This window comes from Littorina saxatilis, linkage group LG4 (genome assembly GCF_037325665.1).
Source record: "Littorina saxatilis isolate snail1 linkage group LG4, US_GU_Lsax_2.0, whole genome shotgun sequence".
Classification (NCBI taxonomy): domain Eukaryota; kingdom Metazoa; phylum Mollusca; class Gastropoda; order Littorinimorpha; family Littorinidae; genus Littorina; species Littorina saxatilis.
Genome location: NC_090248.1, coordinates 22,547,443 through 22,571,453, shown reverse-complemented (window position 1 = coordinate 22,571,453; position 24,011 = coordinate 22,547,443). Strand labels below are relative to the sequence as shown.

General features: G+C 47.3%; 1 protein-coding gene across 5 annotated transcripts in view; it reads left to right on the top strand.

Moving 5' to 3' along the window:
- The window catches only part of LOC138964239 (filamin-A-like), a 208,762-nt gene that overhangs the window by 145,977 nt on the left and 38,774 nt on the right, over positions 1-24,011 (top strand). For all 5 annotated transcript variants that reach the window (XM_070336133.1, XM_070336134.1, XM_070336135.1 and 2 more), the window contains 9 exons: positions 242-3,220; positions 4,551-4,724; positions 5,599-5,709; positions 6,441-6,653; positions 8,366-8,536; positions 15,606-15,729; positions 17,367-17,520; positions 19,364-19,553; positions 20,037-20,281. In XM_070336133.1, coding sequence (XP_070192234.1) covers positions 242-3,220; positions 4,551-4,724; positions 5,599-5,709; positions 6,441-6,653; positions 8,366-8,536; positions 15,606-15,729; positions 17,367-17,520; positions 19,364-19,553; positions 20,037-20,281 — 4,361 coding nt within the window. The remainder of the gene's footprint in view (positions 1-241; positions 3,221-4,550; positions 4,725-5,598; positions 5,710-6,440; positions 6,654-8,365; positions 8,537-15,605; positions 15,730-17,366; positions 17,521-19,363; positions 19,554-20,036; positions 20,282-24,011) is intronic.

Sequence of the window (24,011 nt, the reverse complement as noted above, 5' to 3'; positions counted from 1 at the left end):
TTTTTTGTCATGGGTGGAAGGAAGGACAAGGGGGTTACGTATTGGACGGTAGGGGGGAAGTGGTAGTGTTCGCAGGAATGCAGCAAATCTTACACAGGAGGAGGTCAGATGTTTTGTGTGATTCCATAAGAAACTGCGGTTTTATGCAGCGGCTAGAAATCCCAGATGTGCATGCGATACAGCAGAGAAAAAATGAGTTGTTGTTGCCATGTCCAACTCTGGCCATTGTCTGCTTTGCAAGAAATGCCCATGCACCAGCAGCACATCGCCACCATCAGAATCCCACCCAGGCTGCCCAAGGCACAGGTGAAAATGATGATCACCTCACCCTCTGGCAAGGTCACGGAGGTTCCAATCCAGGACCAGACGGACAAGAAGATCGCACCCTTCACCTTGAAAGAACCTGGCCATCACAAGATCGAGGTCACGTACGGTGGCTGCAATGTCAAGGACTCACCCTTCAAGGTGGAAGCCTATTCTGGGCCACTCGTTGGCAGCATGTGCAAGGTCAAGGCCTATGGACCAGGGTTGACCACCGGAGACACCACAGCACCAGCTGTGTTCACCATCGACTCTCGCGATGAAACCAAACCAGGACAGCTGAGTGTGGTAATCAAGGGCCCCAAGGAGCCCAAGATGGACATCAAGGACAACAAGGACGGTACCTGCACGGTCACCTACTTCCCCGAGGTGCCCGGCGAGTACAAGATCCACATCACCCACGCCCAGATCCCGATCATCGGCTCGGCCTTCACCGCCAAGATCAAGCAAGGTTTCGGCCCCTCTGGCGGCGGCCCTCCCAAGGTGAAGGCCTATGGACCGGGACTGACAGGAGGGGAGGCCAACAAGCCTGCCACCTTCACCGTGGATGCCAGAGCAGAAACCCGCCCTGGCAACATTGCCGTGAATTTGGAAGGTCCCAAACCAACCCCCGTGGACATCAAGGATAACGGAGATGGCACATGCGTCGTTACCTACGTGCCTGAATTGCAGGGAGAGTACAAGATCCACATCTCCCACGGCGAGCGCCCCATCATGGGCTCACCTTTCAAGGCCAAAATCAAGCCTGGCTTGGGCACTCCCATCGGCCCCGGAACCGCGCCGAAGGTCAAAGCTTTCGGTCCTGGTCTTACCGGAGGGGAAGCCAAGTCGCCCGCCAATTTCACCATCGATGCGCGCGAGGAAACTCAACCCGGAGCACTGGGAGTCACGGTGCAGGGCCCCAAAGAGCCCAAAATCGACACCAAGGATAACGGGGATGGAACCTGCGCTGTTTCCTACCTGCCCGAGGTGCCTGGCGACTACAAAGTGAACGTCACTCATGCCAACAAGCCCATCCCTGGCTCTCCCTTCAAAGCTAAGATTATGCCCCAAGGTCAAGGTCCTCCCAAGGTCACAGCTTCCGGACCTGGACTCACAGGTGGAGAAGCCAACGCACTCGCTCCTTTCACCATCGACTCGCGTGAGGAGACTCGCCCTGGTGATATTGCCGTCAAGGTCTCAGGCCCTAAGCAGCCCAAGGTTGATGTCAAGGACAACAAAGATGGCACCAGCAATGCTTACTACCTGCCCGAGGTACCTGGTGACTACACGATCGCTGTCACCCATGGTAACAAGCCCATCCCTGGTTCTCCGTTCAAGGCCAATATCAAGCCCAGCACTGCTAAGCTGGGAGAAGGTCCTCCCAAGGTCAAGGCCTATGGACCTGGACTCACAGGAGGGGAAGCTAACGCAATCGCAACCTTCACCCTTGATTCGCGTGAAGAAACTCGCCCAGGTGATCTTGGCGTCAAGGTCACAGGCCCAAAAGAACCCAAGGTCGATGTCAAGGACAACGGAGATGGAACGTCTTCTGTATTCTACCTGCCTGAGGTGCCTGGCGACTACACAGTAGCCGTCACTCACGCCAACAAACCCATCCCCATGTCGCCTTTCAAGGCCAAGATCAAGCCCAGCACTTCAAGGCCTGGTGAAGGTCCCCCGAAGGTCAAGGCCTATGGACCCGGCCTCAACGGAGGGGAAGCTAACGCTCTTGCTCCTTTCACAATCGACTCCCGCGAGGAGACGCGTCCAGGGGGTATTGGTGTCAAGGTCAGGGGTCCCAGAGAGCCCAAGGTTGACGTCAAGGATAACAAGGATGGTACTGACCAAGCCTTCTACCTGCCAGAGGTGCCTGGTGACTACGTCGTAGATGTCACTCACGCCAACAAACCCATCCCTGGGTCACCCTTCAAGGCCAAGGTCGTACCCAGCACTGCCAGGCCCGGTGACAGTCCACCCAAGGTCAAAGCCTACGGACCGGGTCTCAACGGAGGCGAAGCGAACACTATGGCCACCTTCACCATTGACAGTCGCGAAGAAACTCGCCCTGGTGGTCTTGGCGTCACCATGTCAGGCCCCAAGGAGCCAAAGATCGACATCAAAGACAACCAGGACGGCACCTGCTCTGTGTTCTACACGCCTGAAGTACCTGGCGATTACAAGATTAATGTCACCCACGGCAACAAACCTATCCCAGGCGCTCCTTTCAAACCCAAGATCAAGCCCAGCACTTCCCGACCCAATGAAGGTTCCCCCAAGGTCAAAGCCTACGGACCTGGATTGGGAGGAGGAGAGGCCTACAAGCCTGCCACCTTCACCATCGACACGCGCGAGGAATCTCGTCCTGGCGGCCTCGGTGTCACAGTGGAAGGTCCCAAGGAGTCAAAGATCGACGTCAAGGACAACGGAGACGGAACCTGCGCTGTTGCCTACCTGCCCGAGGTACCTGGCGACTACAAGGTTAACGTGACCCACGCCAACAAGCCCATCCCCGGCTCCCCCTTCAAGGCCAAGATCAAACCAGGCACTGGAGCTCCCGGCGCCCCCAGCGAAGGAGCGCCCAAGGTCAAGGCCTATGGCCCAGGGTTGACGGCAGGGGAAGCCAGCAAACCCGCCGTGTTCACTATCGACACGCGGGATGAACCCCGGCCCGGCGGTCTGGGCGTGACTGTGGAGGGCCCCAAGGAGGCCAAGATCGACTGCAGGGATAACGGCAACGGAACGTGCGCCGTGAGCTACGTTCCAGACGTGCCTGGCGACTACAAGGTCAACGTCACCCACGACAACAAACCCATCCCTGGCTCGCCCTTCACCGCCAAGATCAAACCCGCGGGATCCAAACCAGCTGGCTTGGATGTGGGCGCTGTCACTGCCTACGGTCCTGGACTCAACCCCGACGGTAAATGAGCCTGCATGCCAGAGTTTGCCCGCCATGCCTGTTGATATTTGGAATGATCATCACTGTTTCGCCCGTGTCTAACACAGTGACAAACGTGTACCTGGGACTAAACCGATGCATGGAATGGCATCCATCTCATTTCTACCATGTATGTTTGTCAACTACTTATCGTTGTGATTTGCTTTCCTATACCGTGGAATGATTGTTGATAATAAAGAATATGTGTACATGTTGATTTGAATGAAGGCTTTTCATTCTCTTTACATTTTGGTATGTTCAGTTTTGCATGTATATTTAAAATCTTAACGTCATCTTTTGCTGCTATGGTAATACAGTGTTTTTTCAGTTCTGAACTTGAGTTTTTGTTTTTGTTTTGCAGCCTAGTCTAACACTATTGCATTGCTGTTGATTTTGTTTTTCATGGTGTAAATATAAGCTGCAGAATGGCTTATCAATCTGTTTTGCATTTGTGTAGCTATTGCAATTTATTTTCTTTGTTTTTCAGTCTGGTATTGTGGCTGAGAAACCGTATTACTAATTGCAAGCTGAATGAAGATGGCATCATCATTTTTAGACGAAAATGCCTTTAGTTCTTTCTGTTGTTGATTTCTGTTCAGTTTATACATTTTGTGCAGCAGTAGTTTTCCTAACTTGATGTTGTATAAAGTAGTCAAATGCTAGAATACCTAACAGTGAGAATGTGGCTGTCAGTATATTACAAATACACATGTGAACGTTGTAAATGATACGACTATGCTGATACTAATATGAAATTTTCAGCATGAATGGATTACATACAAACTTTTTACGAAAACACAACAATAACAACAAAAATGCCCAATTACTGGATGAACATAAAAGAATACACAAAGAAAATTAGTGAGATGTGATTGCTTTTTTGACAGAAGGGTAAGGGTTTTGCTAATTTCTCGTTTAGTGTAACGTTCAAAGTTGATGTTCCTAATAGACGTAGAGGTCTTGAAAGATATGAAGTTTAATCAGTTAATTATTTTGCAGATTTCTGAAATATCAAGAGGATCTATTTTTTATTTTGACACCTGTTCTCATGTGCTTACTTGAATGTAGCTATAGCTTCATATAGATTGAAAATAGCATACACGTTCATGCAGTTGAAAAATGTTCATCGATAGATTGAAACCTAACATACATATTCATGCATATCAGGTTTATTCATAGATTGAAACTAGCATACACATTCATGCAGTTGAAAAATGTTCATTGATAGATTGTAACCTAACGTACATATTCATGCAGTTGTAGAGTGTCTGTCAATAGATTAAACCCTAACATAATTATTTAATGATTTCAGGTGTGTTTATCGAAGCTCCCACCGAGTTCACTGTTGATGCTCGTGCTGTGACTCCCAACGGTGAGGGTAAAGTGGAGGCCATTTTGACCACGCCTACTGGACGCAGAATGCAGACAGTGGTCGACAACAAGAAGGATGGAACCTACCCAGTTCTCTACACACCCACAGAACAAGGTCGGTATTGCTTACCGTATTTTCGGAACTATGAAGTTCATCGTTGTAAAAGGTGCAACCCCCACTTTTAAGGTCTAAATGAGAAAAATCCACTGCAATAGGAGCTTCAGTTGTAGTAGAAGCGGATGGAGACTGTATGTGCAGTGTAACTTTTTGTGTTAGTTCTTGTAATAACTTGGGTGAAGGAAGAGAGGGTGAGGTACCCCCCGCGGGTTAGGGGGAAGAATTTACCCGATGCTCCCCAGCATGTCGTAAGAGGCGACTAACGGATTCTGTTTCTCCTTTTACCCTTGTTAAGTGTTTCTTGTATAGAATATAGTCAATTTTTGTAAAGATTTTAGTCAAGCAGTATGTAAGAAATGTTAAGTCCTTTGTACTGGAAACTTGCATTCTCCCAGTAAGGTAATATATTGTACTACTTTGCAAGCCCCTGGAGCAAATTTTTGATTAGTGCTTTTGTGAACAAGAAACAATTGACAAGTGGCTCTATCCCATCTCCCCCCTTTCCCCGTCGCGATATAACCTCTGTGGTTGAAAACGACGTTAAACACCAAATAAAGAAAGAGAGAGAGGGTGAGGTAGTTCTTGAGGAAGGGTGAGGCTGTTGCAGCAAGTCCCTGTGATTGAATTTTGTTGATGTACAACTCATACAGCGTAACCCCCCTTTAAAAACCTGTGAAAATCTGACAAAACCAGGTCTTACAAGGGAATGAGTCTGGAAATAGAGGTCATTTGACACACGTTATCAACAGAAAATCTGGAAAACTAGGGTGGGGGGATTTTCACTCTATTCATCTGTCTCACACTCTATCCCTGCCCAAAGGCAAGGGCTGAAATTGGCATACAATGCAGTGTTGATGATTTGTCTGTACAGGTCCCCAGCAGCTGGATGTTACGTATGAGGGCATCCCTATCCCTGGCAGTCCTTTCAAGGTGCAGGCGGTTCCTGGCAATGATGCCAACAAAGTGCGCGCATACGGACCTGGTGAGTCATTGGGCCTGTGTGTTTGTGTGTGTGTGTCAGTCTGTTTTATTTTTATTATATCCATACACAGCTGTTGGTGGGATTACCCATTTGTCTGTGTGTGTGTGTGTGTGTGTGTGCGTGTGTGTCTGTTTTATTTTATTATATGCATACTCAGCTGCTGGTGGGATTACCCATTTGTGTCTGTGTGTGTGTTTTAGCATGCTTGCACACATGATTCATTCGTGTGACTTCACAACTCTTGGTGAAGTAGAATTCAAATGTTAAGAATTGCACACCAAAATTAAAAGTATGGTTTCACTTTCATTTGACTTACTGTGATTACTCTTGAAATTCTTCATTGCTAGATGTCTGATCCATGACAGAGTAGACCAAATGTCACTCATTTCACTTATGCAGTGAAAGTAAATAGATACCTGTGTTTTTATTTCTAACCCATGCCAGGGAGGGAAGTACCTGTCCAAGGTAGATAATTTCTTCACTGTGAAACAACAAGCATAACTTTATCTAAAGAAAGCATGTATTACAGTGGATCCTACCTTTTAGGAACTGAGAAAATCAGATCTTAAAATGGAGGGAGTCTTAAAAATGGTGGTACATTTTCAAAGGTTATTAATTTTTTTTAAATGGAAAAAACGGTCTTAAAAGGGATAGAGTAAAATTGGGGGGGGGGGGGGTGTCTTAAAAAGGCTTCCACTGTGGTTGCTTATTTCCCCTGTGGGTGTTTTCAGGTCTGAAGGGCGGCATCACCAACCAGCCCGCCAAGTTCACAGTGGACATGAAGGGTGCGGGTAAGGGCGGCCTGGGTCTGGGTATCGAGGGACCCGTGGAGGCTAAGATGAACTGCAAAGACAACCGCGACGGCACCTGTGAGGTGGAGTACATGCCCACCAAGCCCGGCAACTACGACATCGCTGTCACCTTTGCCGACAAGCCCATCCCAGGTAAGATGCTTTAACTATCTTCTTGCTCTTTTTATATTGTTACCTGTATGTAACTGTTATGTTTCTACAGTGCTAGCAGCCAAGAACAATCCCCAAATTCAAATGCAAAAATGTTTTTGATTTTATGGAACAGTGTTGTTCCCAGGTCTTGGTCTTCAGTCATTTACGCATACTTTTTTTATCTGACGCCTTGTTCTGACCCCAGGCCGTTTGAATGTCCGAAAGTTTTGACACATGGGATGTCTTTTGACAGAACTTATTTTTTGCGGCTAGGACATTTTGACAGACATATATTTTGATACTAGGTCCAACTGACCTTTTCTCTTCTGTGTCTGGGAACAACACAGATGTAACTCACATAATTTTATCTCCCACAATTCCGAGAGGAATGGGTCACGTGAGATAGAACGCGGGAATACGTCACTGAACGAATGGTTTCCGTCCTGTAAAGACGTGTTGGTGCACTGTCTCTCTTGCTTTGCCTTCATTTTCCTCTAACCTTTCTCTGTACAAGTTTTAGTTGTAGGTTAGTTGAAGTGTATTGACTATTTTGATTGTTTATCATTGTGTCAACTTGCAAGGTAAGGAAACAGTTTGGAGTTTTCGGTGTTTGTTGGTTTTTTGAACCGGGAACTTGTTGTTTCGCGTATGAATTTTATTCGTCGAAGCTAACACATGGAAATGTTAGGCGTCAGTCGGCGCGTTCATTGTTTTTGCAGGTGTAACCTACTATATTTGGGTCAGTTGGGATCGTTACTTGTTTTTGCACGTGTGACCTAAGGTCAGTCGGAATTGTGACTTGTTTTGGTAGGATGACATATTATTTTGGCTACGGAAATGAAGTACACGTTTGCTGACACAGTCAGTCACGATTTGCTGACATAGTCAGTCACGATTTGCTGAAGCAGCCTCTTTGTTTTTTCAGCAGCTGTCTCGATTACAGCAATTACTATCGCCTGAGGCGAACTATGGGCCACAGAAGGTCCGCTGTGCTAAGGCTGGGCACTAGTCCATTGAAGATTTGAAAATCTTTGCAGTGGATTTTAAATTGTTTTCATACTGTAACGGGTGCGCTTGCTCGTCCGCAGGAATCAATATAACTTTTTCGTGTGGTTTTTGTGCGGAATATGGCGGACTCGGGAGGTGGTGAATGTGCTGCTGGCGGGAAGAAAACCGGCAAGAAACCGGCGAAAGCACAACCTTCTGAAGTGATACCGTCGGCTAGGACATTTTTACAGACATATATTTTGATACTAGGTCCAACTGACCTTTTCTCTTCTGTGTCTGGGAACAACACAGATGTAACTCACATAATTTGATATGACGTTAGGAATTATTGTTACAGCTTTAAATTGTAGATCCAAAATAAGAAGGTCACTTTGGCCAGGAATGACACCGGCTATTGAGTGGTCTGTACTGCTCAATCATAACATTACATTAGACATCAGTAGACACCACAGAAGCATGTCATCTTAAAATGGACATCAGTACAGTGACTTAAAAGATCACCTAAGGACTGAACTGAGACATTTGTCAAAATGTGCTCTAACAAATTTGTTGTGACGTATCTCAGAATGTACTGTAAAGACTTTGGTGTGACTTAGAAGGGGCCCTAATGACTGAATTGAGACGTTTCTCAAAATGTGCTCTAACGAATGTGCTGTGGCTTATCTCAGAATGTGGCTTAAAGACTGTATTGTGACTCTCCACAGACTCTCCATTCCGTGTGCGAATCAGCAACCCAGTGGATGCCAGCAAGGTCAAGTGCTACGGCCCTGGGCTGGACAGCAAGGGTGTGACGGCCGGTGCGCCTGCCGATTTCACGATCGACGCTCGGGAGGCCGGCGATGCCCCTCTACAGGTCACGTACACTGATCAGACAGGTGAGAACCGTAGTAGATTTTCCTTAGTGTTTGTCTCTGCCAGGCTGTAGTTTGACCTGACCTCATTTACATGATATACGCACGTGTGAAGAGATGGTTTATTTATCACATGGTGTTCTCTCTCTCTCTCGTATGTGGGATAGAATTATTAAATATAATTGTGTATCTGTACTTTTAAAAAAGATGATCGAGGCTGAGCGCCAGAAAAATTAAGATGTTTGAATTAAATAACATATTCTTACTACAACTCACATAAATAGCATTAACTTCAGTTTGATGCGTTAGACATTGAAGCACTGACCCTGGTAACAGGGGGAGATAACTCCCAAAACAAAACAAACCCTTGACAACGGGTCCCGGGAGTTACCTCCCCCCACCGGCTGCCCGCGCATGCGCTGGACATACTGCCGGTATAGTCATTCCCTTCTTCAACACGCTAGCGAATAGACGTGTTTGCACTCTGGCTGTCTTCTTCAGCCGCTGGCCTGCCACGGTAGGCCGTTGACCCTTTGAAGTCTGAACGCTTCTTGCCTCTACTACGGTGAGATCTTTCTTGTTTATCTTGTTTTGCCTTGCCGCCATTTGCAAAGTGTATTTTGTTGGGGAACTTGACTCTAACTTGTCGGAGTTTCTTGTTCGTCTCAACTTGGCTTTAACGGTCGGGGCACTGTTAGTTGGTGCCGGCCGCCATTTGCATTTTGTAATTGTTGTTGAAAATTTGCACTTCGTCTTACGAAGTTTATCTGTTCGTCAACTTGGCGCTTTCAGGTAGGAGCACCGTCGTTTAGGTGCCTGCCTTCTTTTGCTTGATTATTATTTTGGTTGTGAAACTTTTTGCTCCGATTTCTGGGGTTTTTTGTTGTCTCAACCTGTGTAGGCAGAGCGCTGTTTTACAAGCGCATGCCGCCATTTGCATTTTGTTTTGTCTGCCGGTTGTGGAACTTTTGACTCCGATTTCTGGAGTTTTTTGTTGCTTCAACCTAGCGTAGGCAGTGCCCGGTGTTACGGGTGCATGCCGCCGTTTGCATTTTAGAATTTTGTAATTATTTTTGCGAAATTTTCTCGTTGTGACTTGTCATTTCGATGGCGGACAAGGGTAAGAGCTCTGCCAAGCAGGTACCGGTGGGTTCGCCGCTGGGCAGTTCTGGGTCTGCGTCTTCTTCTAAAAGTAAATCCAAGAAGTCGCGTTCGAAAGATAAGGTTTCACCGGTGAAACGACCTCTGGTCAGCGTTTTCGATCCGGTTAGCAAGGAGGCGTTGCGTGTTTCGATCGATCCTCCTGCTAGCATGCCTGTTTTGTCGCCGCAGGAGAAAGAGGCCCAGGCGGTCTCGCGCGATGAATCGTTTGCTCTTTTTTCTACTTTTAAGGATCAAATGAGGGAGATGCTGGCAACTGACAGGGGTGTGTCTTCCTCCACCATTCCGGCTTTGCCTCCAGGGGTTGGCAACGCTGCCTCTTTGTCGAGGATTGTTCCTTCTGCTACGGTTACGTCGGCGGACGTTGCTGATCCGCAGCTTTCGGCTTCGGCCGATCAGGTACGTGTTTCTGGAAGTTGGGGGTGTTCAGCACACGAGCGTGCGGTTCATCTCGACGGTTATTCCACCCTTGACGGTGGGGCCGGTCCGTCCGGTCCCTCGTACTTGGGTTCAACTGCTTCGGCAAAGGGATTTCCGGCCACAGGATCTCTTTCGAGAGATCGTGGCACTTCCATTTCGTTACCATCGACTTCCGGTTCGCAGCCCACGGGGGTTCCGGTCGTTGGTGGTAATGGCAATCCGTTTCCTGCCTTCACTTCCGTTCAGGCGGCTGTGGATGGCGGGAGACAGGATGGGTTGGCTTCCGGGCAAAGCACAGGTGTGTTTCCGGTCGCTTTCCCTTCCGGATTGCCAGCTACCTATGGTAGCAGCTCGGCTGTATCGGTTCCCCTTGGTGTGGCTACACAGGGTTCCGGTACGGCGGGTTCATCAGTTCCGTTTAGGGGCAATGATGGTTCCGGTCATGATCGGCCTTCATCGGACATCTTGATTGATGATGTGGATGTTGGCGAAGATTGTGAAGACTCTTCGGAGGCGGAACACAACTTTCGGGTTCAGAGGAGTTTCTCACGCGCGCTGAGTGCTGCAGCTGAGGTTACCTCTAGATATTTTGCGGAAGGGGTGTCAGCTTCGTCTTCACGGCTAGCGGCACCTCCTTCCGCGTTTGGCGATTTCCGGGGTGACAGCGAGACTGGTGTCCGCTTCCGGTTTCGGGAGTCTCCTTCTGTAGCCTACCATATGGCTAAGGTGCTGAGTGTCAGTTCTGATGACATCGTTCCTCTTTTATCTGCTCATGGGGATGCGCCTGAATCTGCTCAGCAATGGCTGGCTTCTCCGCGTGATTGCTCTCGCATACAGTCTAACTTGGCCCGTAGGCCTAAGCTGTTCGGGAAACCGGTTCATTTTATCGATTCTTTCGCGCTCCCGAGTTCCCCGCTTCAGGTCACTCCGGAGTTGGCGAACTTGCGGAAGGAGGGGTACAAGAAGGAAAAGCTGTCCGTCTGTACCGAAGCCGGCGTGATCGCGATTGAGGAAGCTGGGAGAGTTTCTCTGGAATTGGCTTCCGTGTCTGACACTCTGATTAGAGCGCTGTCCAGATCCATCTTTGTTTCTCTGGAGCCCTTTAAGTTCCGGGACGACGCGGTAGAAGAAGATGTTGTGACTTTGTTAGCAGCTCTTGCTAAGATCGCGGCTGAGCAGACCGCAACTTCGGCCAAGTTGTACACGCAGGCCGTGTTATGGCGTCGTGAAGCTCTTTTGAGAGACTCGAGACTGTCGGATAAAGCCACTATTGAGGCTTTGAAAGTTTCTCCGTTTGCGGGTCAGAGCTTACTGGGTCCTGAGTCTCTCGAGGCTCTCAGGCGAGAGTCTCAAGAGGTGAAGGACTTGCATTTCGTTAAGCTGTCTGAGCTTGCCCTTAAGCAGGGTCAGAAAAAAGGTGGTTCGGCGCCGCCTTCATCTTTTCGCGGCTCTGGACAGAAGACGAGGTCGCATAGGGGTGGCAGCCGTTCGCGCCCCTACAATAAGAAGCCTTCCTTCGGGAAGAAGGGGTCAGGTGGCAAACCTAACCCCCAATGAAGGCTCCCCGATCCAGCCACTCCCCTAGCCCCTACCCCTTTGGTAGCGGGCGGCCTCTCAAGGGCCGTTCCAGCTTGGTTGGCTCTTACGAGCAACCCTTGGGTGATGGGAGTGGTTCGATCGGGGTTCCGGTTGCTCTGGTTGGAGGACAAGGCCCCTCTAACCAGAACAACACCCAGTTTCAAGTTCCCCGCCGATCCAGAGGCTTGTGCCGTTATTCAGGCGGAGGTTCTACTGCTCTTGCAGAAGCAAGCGGTAGAAGAGGTCATCGATCGTCGATCCCCTGGCTTTTACGGGAGACTGTTTGTCGTCCCGAAAGCGTCAGGGGGTTGGCGACCGGTGTTGGATCTGTCTCCTTTGAACGGCTTTCTCCGGAAAGTTCCGTTCAAGATGGAGACTCCAGCGTCTGTCAGGGAGGCCCTTCGTCCGTCGGACTGGGTCACTTCCATCGACCTGACAGACGCGTACTTCCATATTCTGATGCACAGGTCAGATCGAAAGTGGCTGCGGTTCCTGTGGGGCGACAGGGTGTTCCAGTTCAGGGCGCTGCCGTTCGGGCTTTCGTTAGCACCCTGGATTTTCACCATGATAGTGCGCCAGCTTTGCGCGTTAGTGCGCCAGCAAGGGATTCGTCTCAGAGTTTATCTGGACGACTGGTTGATTCTGAGTCAACAAGAGTCCCTGTGCGGGCAGCACACCCAGATAGTCTTGCAGACTGCGAGAGACTTAGGTTTCTTCGTGAACCAAGGGAAGTCCGACTTGGTTCCCTCTCAGGAGTTCACGTATCTGGGCATGGTGTTCGACACCCGAGCTTGGACTGTGCGTCCCGCCCAGCGGAGGATAGACAAGCTGCAGGATCTGGTCAGGTCTCTGTCAAGCCTCCGCCACGCGCCTGTCAGGGTGTTGGCGTCACTCCAGGGCCAGATGGAGTCGATGTCTACCCTGATTCCTCTGGGCAGAGTTCACAAACGCCCGTTTCAGGCGTTTCTGAACTCTGCCTGGGATCCAGCCTCGCAAGGTTGGAATCTGTCTCTTCCCCTTCAGGGATGGTTCCTGGAGTCAACAAGTCAGTGGTTGGATTCGGCCTGGCTGACTCAGGGCGTTCCGATTTCCTTGCCCCCTCCGGAGTTGCATCTTTTTACAGATGCGTCCCTTCAGGGTTGGGGAGCTCATCTGGAGGGGAACACAGCTTCCGGTCTTTGGGACCAGGATCAGAAGTCGTTGCATATCAACATTCTGGAGTTGGAAGCAGTGCGCCTCGGGCTTCGGGAGTTTGTCGCCTCATTGCGAGGCAAGCATGTGTTGATCCGCACGGACAACACCACTGTGGCCGCGTACCTGAACAAGCAGGGGGGTACGCGCTCGCTGGTTCTGTCCAACAGGGCTTGCGAGATTCTCGCTTGGGCGTTCCTTCAGGGGATTGTGATTTCAGCGAAGTACCTTCCGGGGTGCCTGAACATCTTGGCAGATTCACTCAGTCGCACTTCGCAGATTCTGCACTCGGAGTGGACTATCGCACACCAAGCACTGCGGCGTCTGTGGACGCAGGTGGACAAACCCCTAGTGGATCTGTTTGCCACCCGGTTCTCTCGGCGTCTCCCAGTCTTCGTGTCCCCAGTGCCGGACCCGGAGGCCTGGGAGGTCAACGCCATGGAAATAGACTGGAAGGATCTGATAGCTTATGCCTTCCCTCCCATTCCGTTGCTGGGCAAGGTGCTGAGAAAGGCGGACTTGGAGAAGCCAAGGCTGGTTCTCATAGCGCCGTTGTGGCCGAGCCAGGCGTGGTTTCCGGACCTTCTTCGTCTAGCCGACGGTCCACCCATTCCTCTCGATCTTCGAGAGGGGGAGCTTCTGCAACCGAGGTCGGGGATCCCTCACAGGGACCCTCATCTCCTGGCTCTACACGCTTGGGTTCTGTCAGGAGAGCGTTGAAGCGCGCTGGGGTGTCAGACCTCACTCTGACATTGGTGCAGAAGGCGCATAGAAAATCTACTTCTGCTGTTTATTCGTCCCATTGGGCTGCTTGGGCCCAGTGGTGTCGTCTTAACGGCGTTAACCCGTTGTCTCCACGTTCTATGCAGGTTGCAAATCATTTGGCTTGGCTCTCCTCCCAAGGTCGGACGGCGTCTACCCTCCGGGTACGCCGTTCTGCCATTTCCACTACCCTCAAGCAGTTGGGACGCTCTATTACCCTGGACGGGGTGATCGCAAGCGTCATTAAAGGTTCCGCTCTTAGCTCTGCTTCACGCAGAACGTCTGTCCCAGCCTGGGATCTCTTACTTGTACTGGAATTTTTGCGCTCCTCGGTTTTCGAACCTTTGAAAGAGGCTAGTCTGTCTAACCTTACTAAGAAGACTCTCCTCCTTATTTTGCTTGCGTCAGCGCGTCGGGGAAGCGAGGTTCACGCTCTTTCCGGACTTAACCAGGATATTTCTTTCGAAAAGGATGGCTCTGTTATCTTGCGTTTTTCGCCTGTGTTTTTAGCAAAGAATCAAAAACCTAACCAGCCATCTCCCGTAGTGAACATACAGTCGCTGCGTTCTATTTTGCCGCGCGGTGACCCTGACCTCTTGAACTGCCCGGTCCGGGCTCTGCGGGCTTACCTGTCTCGCACGGCTCCGTTAAGAGCTTCATCTCAGAAACTGCTTTTCATCTCGTTAAACGTAGCCAGGGATAAGGATATCGTTAAGACGACTTTGGCGAGATGGTCTGCCGGGCTTATAAGGCAAGCATATGAGTGGTGGCAGACACATGGGGGGGGACGCTCCGTTCTCCCATTACGGTCGCCTCGTACGCATGAGGCGAGAGCCTGGGCCGCCTCTCTAGCGGTCTTGCGCTCAGGCAGGATGACTGAAGTGCTCAGAGCAGCATACTGGAAGTCTGAAGACGTTTTCATAAACTTTTATCTACGTGATATTGCCAGCACTAGGCAAGATGGCTCGAGCTGTTTGCCTGCCATGGTGGCAGCTGGCCAGGTTCTACCGAAGGTTTAGGTGAGTTTCCCGCCGCCTTGTGTAGCAATCTGCTATTTATGTGAGTTGTAGTAAGAATATGTTATTTAATCGAAAATTTCTTATCAAATTTTCATTTAATTAATATACTTACCAACTCACATAGTTAATGCCCTCCCTACCTACCCCGCTTTGTGTGGTTTAAGGTGGTGTTTCAGTGGGAATGACTATACCGGCAGTATGTCCAGCGCATGCGCGGGCAGCCGGTGGGGGGAGGTAACTCCCGGGACCCGTTGTCAAGGGTTTGTTTTGTTTTGGGAGTTATCTCCCCCTGTTACCAGGGTCAGTGCTTCAATGTCTAACGCATCAAACTGAAGTTAATGCTATTTATGTGAGTTGGTAAGTATATTAATTAAATGAAAATTTGATAAGAAATTTTCGATTTAAGATGAAGAAGACAAAATTTGTTTGTATGTTTATGATCATGCAAGAGAAAGTGCTTGTCACTTTTCAAAATTCTCCACTGTTTGGACAGAAACATGTTGCTGTTTTATTACAAAACCATCAGGTTGACAATATTCTCCTGCCCTTATCACCTTATGGTTTCACCGTGAGGGCGTAAAACAACATTATCATCATATTCTCCTGACGTCAAAAACAGATACTGTCTGCATTCAGGCATGAGATCAAGGGTAGGGCGGATGGTGGCGAGAGAGGTGAAGGGACGGGGAATGTTTACAGTGCCATGTGCCGGGCTGTGAGCAGTGCCCGCCAATGTTTAGTTCAGGCATCGTCCCGACAGACGCGCCTTAGTTCTATGCAGGAAAATGCAGCGCGCTATTCTGGCCATCTGGCAAACTTTCGTCCTCATCTCTAAGGCAGACTAATACTAAGAGGTGTAAGTTACACCCGCCTTCAGGCTCAGGCATTTTCAAACGCTCGACTCAAGACTACATTTTTGAAAGGCACTGGATCAGACTCCCATGTTTGTTTTTGTGTGAAAGGTGCTACCTTCCCAGCTGAAGTGGTGCCAGTAGAGGAGGGCTTGTTCCAGGCAACCTACAAGCCCACTGCAGAGGGCAAGTGCAAGGTGGATGTGCAGTATGGAGGCAAAGAGGTCCCCAACAGGTAAGTCAGCGATATGTTTTGTGTCACAAAATCTGCAGTAATAATGATATACAGCGGTACCTGCGATGTGTGGACCCTCCCATGAGAGGACACCTCCCTTCAAAGGACACCTTCTCTTGTCCCTTTGTATACTATCTATACCGAAGTATACCTGTCATGAAAGGCCACCTGCAATGTAGGGACACTTGTGGCTGGTCCCAAGGGTGTCCTTTCATCACAGGTACCACTGTATACTATTTGTAAAGCGCGTGGACGTGTATCGAGGGTTTGAACCCTGCTCAAAGCGCTGTACAATCATTGGGGGAAAAACAATAACATAACATTATTTACAGTGCAATCACTCGCATATCGATGAACAACTCATTGCACTATGATAATACATTATAGTACAGTGGAACCCCCCTTTTAAGACCCCCCAATTTAAAACTTACTCCATTTAAGACGCTGTTTTCTTAGAATTTCTGTCCATAACCTCTTTGAATTTACCTCCATTTGAATTTACCTCCATTTTAAGACACTCCTTTTTAAGACACTCCTTTTTAAGACCTGATTCCTCCATTCAAGACCCTGTTTTCTCAGACTTTCTGTTCACAGGGTTCGTACAGAGTCCTTGAACCCTGGAAAACTCCTTGAAAATTGGAAAACCTTTTCCAGGCCTTGAAAAGTGCTTGAAAATAGAGTTTTTGTTAAATAGTCATTGAAAAGTACTTGATTTTTCCAAATTGTTGTCTATACATTTCGTCAGCAGCTTGTCTTATTTAAAAAAAAAATGCAACCCCCTTTTTTTTCGTCAAATACAGTACACATTTTGGGAGAATAAAAAATCGAGTGAAAACGAAAGCAGATGAACTATTACTAGTCACCCGTAGTTGCTTCCCTTCCCGGAAGTTGGCAAGGGAAACAACTACGGAATGACTAATAGAAATTCACCAGAAACTTGATGACTTGAAAAACTGAAGGTAAGCTTGGTGCTTTGCATTAATTTGGGGAAAATCATGTCCTTGAAAAGCATTTATTTGGTCCTGGAAATGTCCTTGAAAACTCCTTGAATTGTATCAGCTCTGCCCTGCAGGAACCCTGTGTTCATAACCTCTGTAAATTTACCCCCATTTTAAGACTCACTCTTTTTTAAGCATGATTTTCTCAGATTTTTGGAGGTCTAAAGAGGAGACTGGTTCCACTGTAATCATTTCTGTGGCTGAGCTCGCAGTTAGAAGACGCCAAGCTGCCATTCTCATTTTTCTCTCTCTACGACGTTCCTTCAAAAGCAAAAGTTTCTCTGCGATTTTCTAGAATATCTAAAACTTGTAGGTAGTGCTAATTACTTAACGTTAATGTCTTTTAAGATTTATTATTTTTTTCGGTTTTTTTTCATGAGCCAACCTAGTTAATTATTTGTGATTCTAAATGCTTTATATTTTATGTGACTGATAATCTTTACGTTGACTGTTCCCCTGAGAAAAAATGTGATTCCTAAGGTGATCACTTTATTCAGAGTTTCGCATCTTTGTTTTCTAAATCTGCCTCTGTTTTGTTTTGTGTCTTTGTTCAGGAGTTGTCTGGTAAAAGTTGAACTTGGGAGAAGTTACAATAACTTTTTGCATTGAATTCACACTATGTGTTTTTTGTCTGTGTAGCCCATTCTCCATGCGCGTACTGCCTGGTGTGGATCCCAGCAAGGTCAAGGTTACAGGACCTGGCGTACAGGGCACGACCCCCGCCAGTATGCCCGCCAAGTTCACAGTGGACACTAAGGAGGCTGGAGTTGCAGATCTGGAATGTGTTGTTCAGGTATGTTTGTGTCATGCTTTGTTCAGCAAGAAAAGAAAACAAAAATACATGATGCGGTGTGTGTAATCTTTAAGATGAACTCTTGCTCTACATGTGTTTACGAGATGATTTGAGACATCAAGTCTTTAAGATGAACTCTTGCTCTACATGTGTTTACGAGATGATTTGAGACATCAAGTCTTTAAGATGAACTCTTGCTCTACATGTGTTTACGAGATGATTTGAGACATCAAGTCTTTAAGATGAACTCTTGCTCTACATGTGTTTACGAGATGATTTGAGACATTAGGTTTCATTAATCTAAGTACCGTCGCGATATAACCTTGAACGGTTGAAAACGACGTTAAACACCAAATATAGATAGATAATCTAAGTAGTGAGCCATGATGGATCTTTGTTGGTTTACTTGATGGTGAGATATAAATGTGCTTTGACCAAATCAAATCAAATCAACCACTTGAACCCTATTATACGGGGACTAGAATGCAGTTACGTTATTGAAACATATTCTTTTGTGGAATTTCTCTGATTAACTCTTGTATTTTTCTGCTGTGTTGACTTGTTGCAAGGGGGGTAAAGCAGCCCTTTTTAGTTTTATGGGAAACAACTCTTTACACACAAGCCTGTGCTTTGTGAAAGGAGTTGCTCCCCTTACACAAGGAAGCCACTCGCTCTCAGTTCTTGTGCACAAGCTTGTCTTGTCATGAACTTCTACCATACAGAAGTGAATGTTCAAGCAATGATCACATGCACAGAGGAAGCGATCAGCAGTGACATGACTTGTGATTGCTGAGAACTAAAGGGAAATGATTAAAATCATTTCTGATGATCTCTTCTTCTTTTTTGTTCATGGGCTTAGACTCCCACGTTCACTCATGTTTTTAGCACGAGTGGATTTTTACGTGTATGACCGTTTTTACCCCGCCATTCAGGCAGCATACGTCGATTTTGGGGGAGGCATGCTGGGTATTTTCGTGTTTCTATAACCCACCTGACATGGATTGCACAGGGCCTAGCATTGTAAGCCGTTCGGCGTACTTTACGCCGAAATAACATCTCCAGTACGCGGAACTCGATTTGGTGTACGCCGAAATGCAAAAACCTGTTATTCCCAAACGGTAAACCCAAACAGTCCCAGCTTTCGTTTTGTGCGCCGTTCGGTTCAATTCTCAATCGGTTTGACAGTTTGCTTGAGCACGCACTTCCTCTGGCATCGCGCGAGCATGCTTTGTGCCGGTGTTTTGTGGCTCTAGACTTGAAATAATGTCTTGAAGCGACATTGTTGAACATGGTCAGCCATTCAGTGACAAAGAATCCAGGTATTCCTGGAAGTGGGAATGGCTGGATTTCGTTCCGAAGGCGGAAGGCAAGTCAGAAGAAGTAATGTGCCGATACGGACTATGGACTATGGCATAATTTAGTTGCTCAATCTTCTTTTAGGTCAAAAATCTCAAAAAAATCTTCAAAGCCCCCCGAACCCCCACCAGGGGCTTTGCCCCTGGACCCCACTGGGGGCCACCTGCGGCCCCCAGACCCCCGCCTTTATATGCTGAACTCACTTTTTCCAATGCTAGGCCCTGATTACAGGATCTTTTCCGTGCGCACTTGGTCTTGTGCTTGCGTGTACACATGGAGGGGGATAAGTCACTAGCAGGTCTGCACATTAGTTTATCTGGGAGATCGGAAAAATCTCCACTCTTAACCCACCAGGCGGCAGCGACCGGGATTCGAACTCACGACCTCCCGATTAGGAGCCCGGTCTTACCACCACGCCACCGCGCCCAAAATTTAAATCATTTCTGATGATTACTTTTCAACCTCAGTATTTTCAATTTGTTGACAGCGTCCAGATGGTACTTTCATCCGTCCGTATATCCAAGACAATGGAGACGGAACGTTTGATGTTGCCTACACACCTGAGGATCTGGGTGTCTACGATGTGATCGTCAAGTATGCCGGACAGGATGTGCCTGGCGCCCCCTTCCCTGTCAAGGCCACACCCACTGGCGACGCCTCCAAGTGCAAAATCACAGGTAGAAACATCATGGTTGTCATTCCTTTGTGTGTTTGGTTTGTGCATCAATCATTATCCCCTGTCTTTTGAATGTGTTAGGGTTTTGAAGTACAGAGACTCACAGGCACATCAACAGACATTCACATATAGACAGGCACACGTAAACAAGAATGGATGCATGCAGGTACGCGCGCAAACACACGCACACACACACACGCACACACACGCGCGCACAAACACACACACACACACACACACACACACACACACACACACACACACACACACACACCAAACCTTCCCCTTGTCAAGCATAAGCTGATTGTTTTCTGTGTGCATCTGCCTGTCTATCTGCCTGTCTGTCCGTCTGTCTGTCTGTCTGTCTGCCCGTCTTGTGTATACCCCGTAGCTCTCCCATAGTTCTGTTTTACCTCCAACTCTCGTCACTGTACTCAACTAGCAGTGTGCTCACAAGTCTAACTCCTGTTCGTTTGATCAACAGACGGTGCGGACAAGACAGTCCCAGTCAACAAAGAGACCTTCATCACTGTCGATGCCGCAGAGGCTGGCAGTGGCAAGGTCACCTGCCGTATCCGCTCCCCCAACGGCAGTGACATCGACATTGACATCATCGACAAGGGCGATGGCACCTTCACCATTGCTTTCACCCCACAGTTCCCTGGCGACTACACCATTGAGATCAAGTTTGGTGGAAACATGGTGCCCAACGGCGATTACACTATCCAGGTAGGTGCTTTATGGTTGTTTGTGTGTGTGTGTGTTGTATTTGTTAAAGAAAAAAGAATCAGTGAGAGAGATAGCGTTTTTGTGTATGCTACCAACATGGGTGTGGTTTGCGTGGTTGTAAAGAGAGATTGGTGATGATCTTGTTGATTCAGCTTGACATAACAGCATTTTAAAGTGAATGGGGAGAGCTTGTCAAAACTGACTGGCGGCTTGACATAACAGCATTTTAAAGTGAATGGGGAGAGCTTGTCAAAACTGACTGGCGACAGTAAAATTGTGTCGTCCATTTCTGCTGTTAACTGTAAAAAAAAGAGCTAACGTGAATACCCAATAACTGTAAAACCGCTCTATCTTTTGGAAATGCGATTACAAAACTTTAATATTAGGAAATGGTAACAACTACAAACATAATAGAGAGGATACAGACATGTAGAGAACAGTTTCTAGATGTCTTTTTTTGTTGTCCAACCTTGATATAAATCAGTCACAATTTGGAATCAGATGAAGTAAGACAATTTTGACAATGCTTTCCCCACTGTGCACACTGTGTCACTAACAGCAGTTGCAGCAATTGACAAGGTTCATGATTGCAGTGTTGTGACGCATGCACAATCCTTTTTACATTTAACAAGTTTGTTGTTTTTTTGTTCCTGTGAAACAACAACACTTAGCTGCCTAGAAAGCTGATCTTTATGTTTATGTGTTTGTTTGCTGTATGTTGATGTTCTTGTGGGCGTTTAAAGTCATGGTCTGTATATGTTGATGTCATGGTTACAGTTTTGGTCATGGTCTAGTACAACTAGTTCATTTGATACCTCTGTTTGTCTGTCTCCATTGTTAAATCGTTTAAGTTTGTGGCGTTATTCCACTATTGAATACTGTAGTTTGTTCCATGTCTTTTTGATAAGAATAGTAACATATTTGTGCTGAGTTGCCCCATACTACCAAACACATGAAAATGTGAAGGCTCGAAACTCTTGTCTCTTTCTGTCTTTGATAGTAGAAAACCATGGCTTCTGCTTTGGTCAGTTTGTTTAAAAGATCTCTCGGTGAAGAAACAAAGTAACACTATCTTTTTGGGGTTTATTCATGAAATATTTGGGGGCAAGAAGAAAGCAGAACAAAAACCAACACCTTTTTGGGCCTGCATATGGGTCTGATGTGAACAGATTATGTACTAGCTGTGATGTTGCCCACATTTACACTGTAATTTGAGCTGCTGTAGATACACACACACACACACAGCTCGGGGGCCCGGTAGCTCAGTTGGTAGAGCACTGGACTTGTGATCGGAAGGTCGCAGGTTCGAATTCGGGCCGGGACGGACACGGGTCAACTTTATGTGCAGACCCAGAGACGGAAGCCATGTCCCACCCCCGTGTCATCACAATGGCACGTAAAAGACCTTGGTCATTCTGCCATAAGTGCAGGTGGCTGAATACACCTAAACACGCAAACACCTGGGTAGCGCGACTCCGTTGCTGCTAGCTTTCCACTGGGAGGAAGCGACCCGAATTTCCCAGCGATGGGACCAAAAAAGTAATGAAATGAAATGAAATGAATGATGAAATAAAACAATCAGGCAGAATACCAATGTGAAGCTGGACTTGATCCGTTCTGCAGCAATGTTCCTGCAGTATCAAGTATGTGTTTTGAACCTACGATTGAAAGACACTAGAAGCGTGCAATCCCTTTTAGTTTTCGCCCATGTCCATCCCCATCCTTTTCATTGATGGTTTGATTTTCACACACTTCAGCAGCTATAAATCTGAGTGAGTTACGTCCATGTCTTGCGAGAGTGTTCATGTTCAGTTTGTGCACATATGGTTGCAATGATGTTCATAAAGTTAAGTTCCGCATGCACTATTTTTTACTCCTCGCACACATGGAGGCAATAGCCTTCGTATGGTTATTATAAGCGGAAAGCTTCTTGAATGGTCCAGACTTCCTGCTCGTCAAAACAGATCACAAGCCTCCGAGAAGAGTTTAGAAAATCAAAACAGACCACAGGTACCAACAAATACTTGACAATGTCAAAACAGATCACAAGTACCTGAGAAGAATTAAGAAAATCCAAATAAATGACCTGCTCAGAAGAAAAGTGCCTTTCTGTAAATATTGCTGTACTAGGGAAATACTCTCAAATGGCACAACTATTATCAGCAGCATGCTAAAGATAGAACCAATTTATGACATCCCCCCAACAGTAGTAAACTATCTTCTATGTGATGGATGAGCTCTAAACCATTCTATTTTGGAGCATAGAAATAGCCGGATTCCAATGTTTTAGTGTAGAGGAATGAATCGTCAATGTCAATTGGGATCTCCCGAAAGATGTGTTTTGTGATGCCCCTGCTGAAGGCCACACCAGTAGGGAAAATAATTACTTGCCAGGTTATGTGATTGTTTTGAAAGATAGAGAGGATGGGGGGGGGGGGGTTGGTTTGTAGCGCATCCTGGTAGAACAACAGAGGGGTGAAATATGGGGGGTGGGTGGGTGGGGGGGGGGGGGTATGGTTATGTATCTCACTCAGTGCTAGCAAGAGAGAGAAGGTACAAGGTAATAATAGGATGATGCACAAATTAGTGATAGAACAAGTACCAGTAGAGTGAAAATGACTTTTACTTTCCTGCCAGATCAACACAATCTTAATTTCCAGCTGCCCCCCCACCCACCACCTCCCCTGGTCCTCACCTAGCACACGGTATTCCTAGTAGCCCTCCTCCCCCATGTCCCCACCCCACCCCAGTACATCCCTGTCTCCTTTCGTGCACTCAAACTTTTCTCCAGTGGAATTTCTGAGATTCCTACACCTCTTAATCAGTTGTTGCAGTCGCCAGCAGAGCTGTGTGACAGACAGTAGGAATTTTAGCTGCCAGAAAGAAAGGAGCAAAATTGAAAAAGTGAATGAACATGTAGTTTTAAAAATGTAGTTGGAAAAAGGAGGCTGTGTGTGTGTGGGGAGGGGGCAGAGGGAAGGTTAAGTCAAGTTAAGTTTCATATCTCAAAGATGAGAAATTACTGTAATGGTGCATAACACAACTGTCACAGTGCAGGGTTGGAAATGAGTAGGCCAGGATATTGTGCATTCTCAGTAACGAAGTCTGAAAAAAAGTAAGCGGAATAGAGGAGGAAAGATGGTGGGGGTGGGATCCCCCAATGTTCGAGAGAGTGAATGAGGAGGCAGAATAAAGCCAGGAAAATGTCTAAGGATTGCAGACATGCTAAATGGCTGTGTACCATGTCTGTGAGGGCCATTCCTGGCATAGCACTACCCAGTCTGGTTACATGTCAACCTGCCCAGGCGCTGATTGCCCCTGATCCCCCCTTTGCCTAATTGTGTTTACAACTTAAGCCAAACGATGTAAGCACCCACTCCCACCCCCACCCCTCCCCTCCACCCCCTGTCCTACCTCCCTCTTGCTTTCCAGTTCTGTAGTCCAGTTGTAAATGATCTTCCTGCCTTCTTTTCATTGGGTTTCGACTTTGAGAAGATCAGATTTTTTTGTTATCCCAACCTACCTTTGGAAGATGTTGCATATTCAGTGGATCATTTGAATTGTGGTAGGGGAAAATCCAGACCCATTCAGACGCAGTTTTAGCTGATGCGCTCCCACAATGAAAAGAAACATGGTCAGCTTTTTTTAAATGTACTTTTAGGCTGTTTCAGACTTAACTAAAGAGTATAGATTTTTATCAGCTGCATGCATAAAACAGACATAGTTTCAC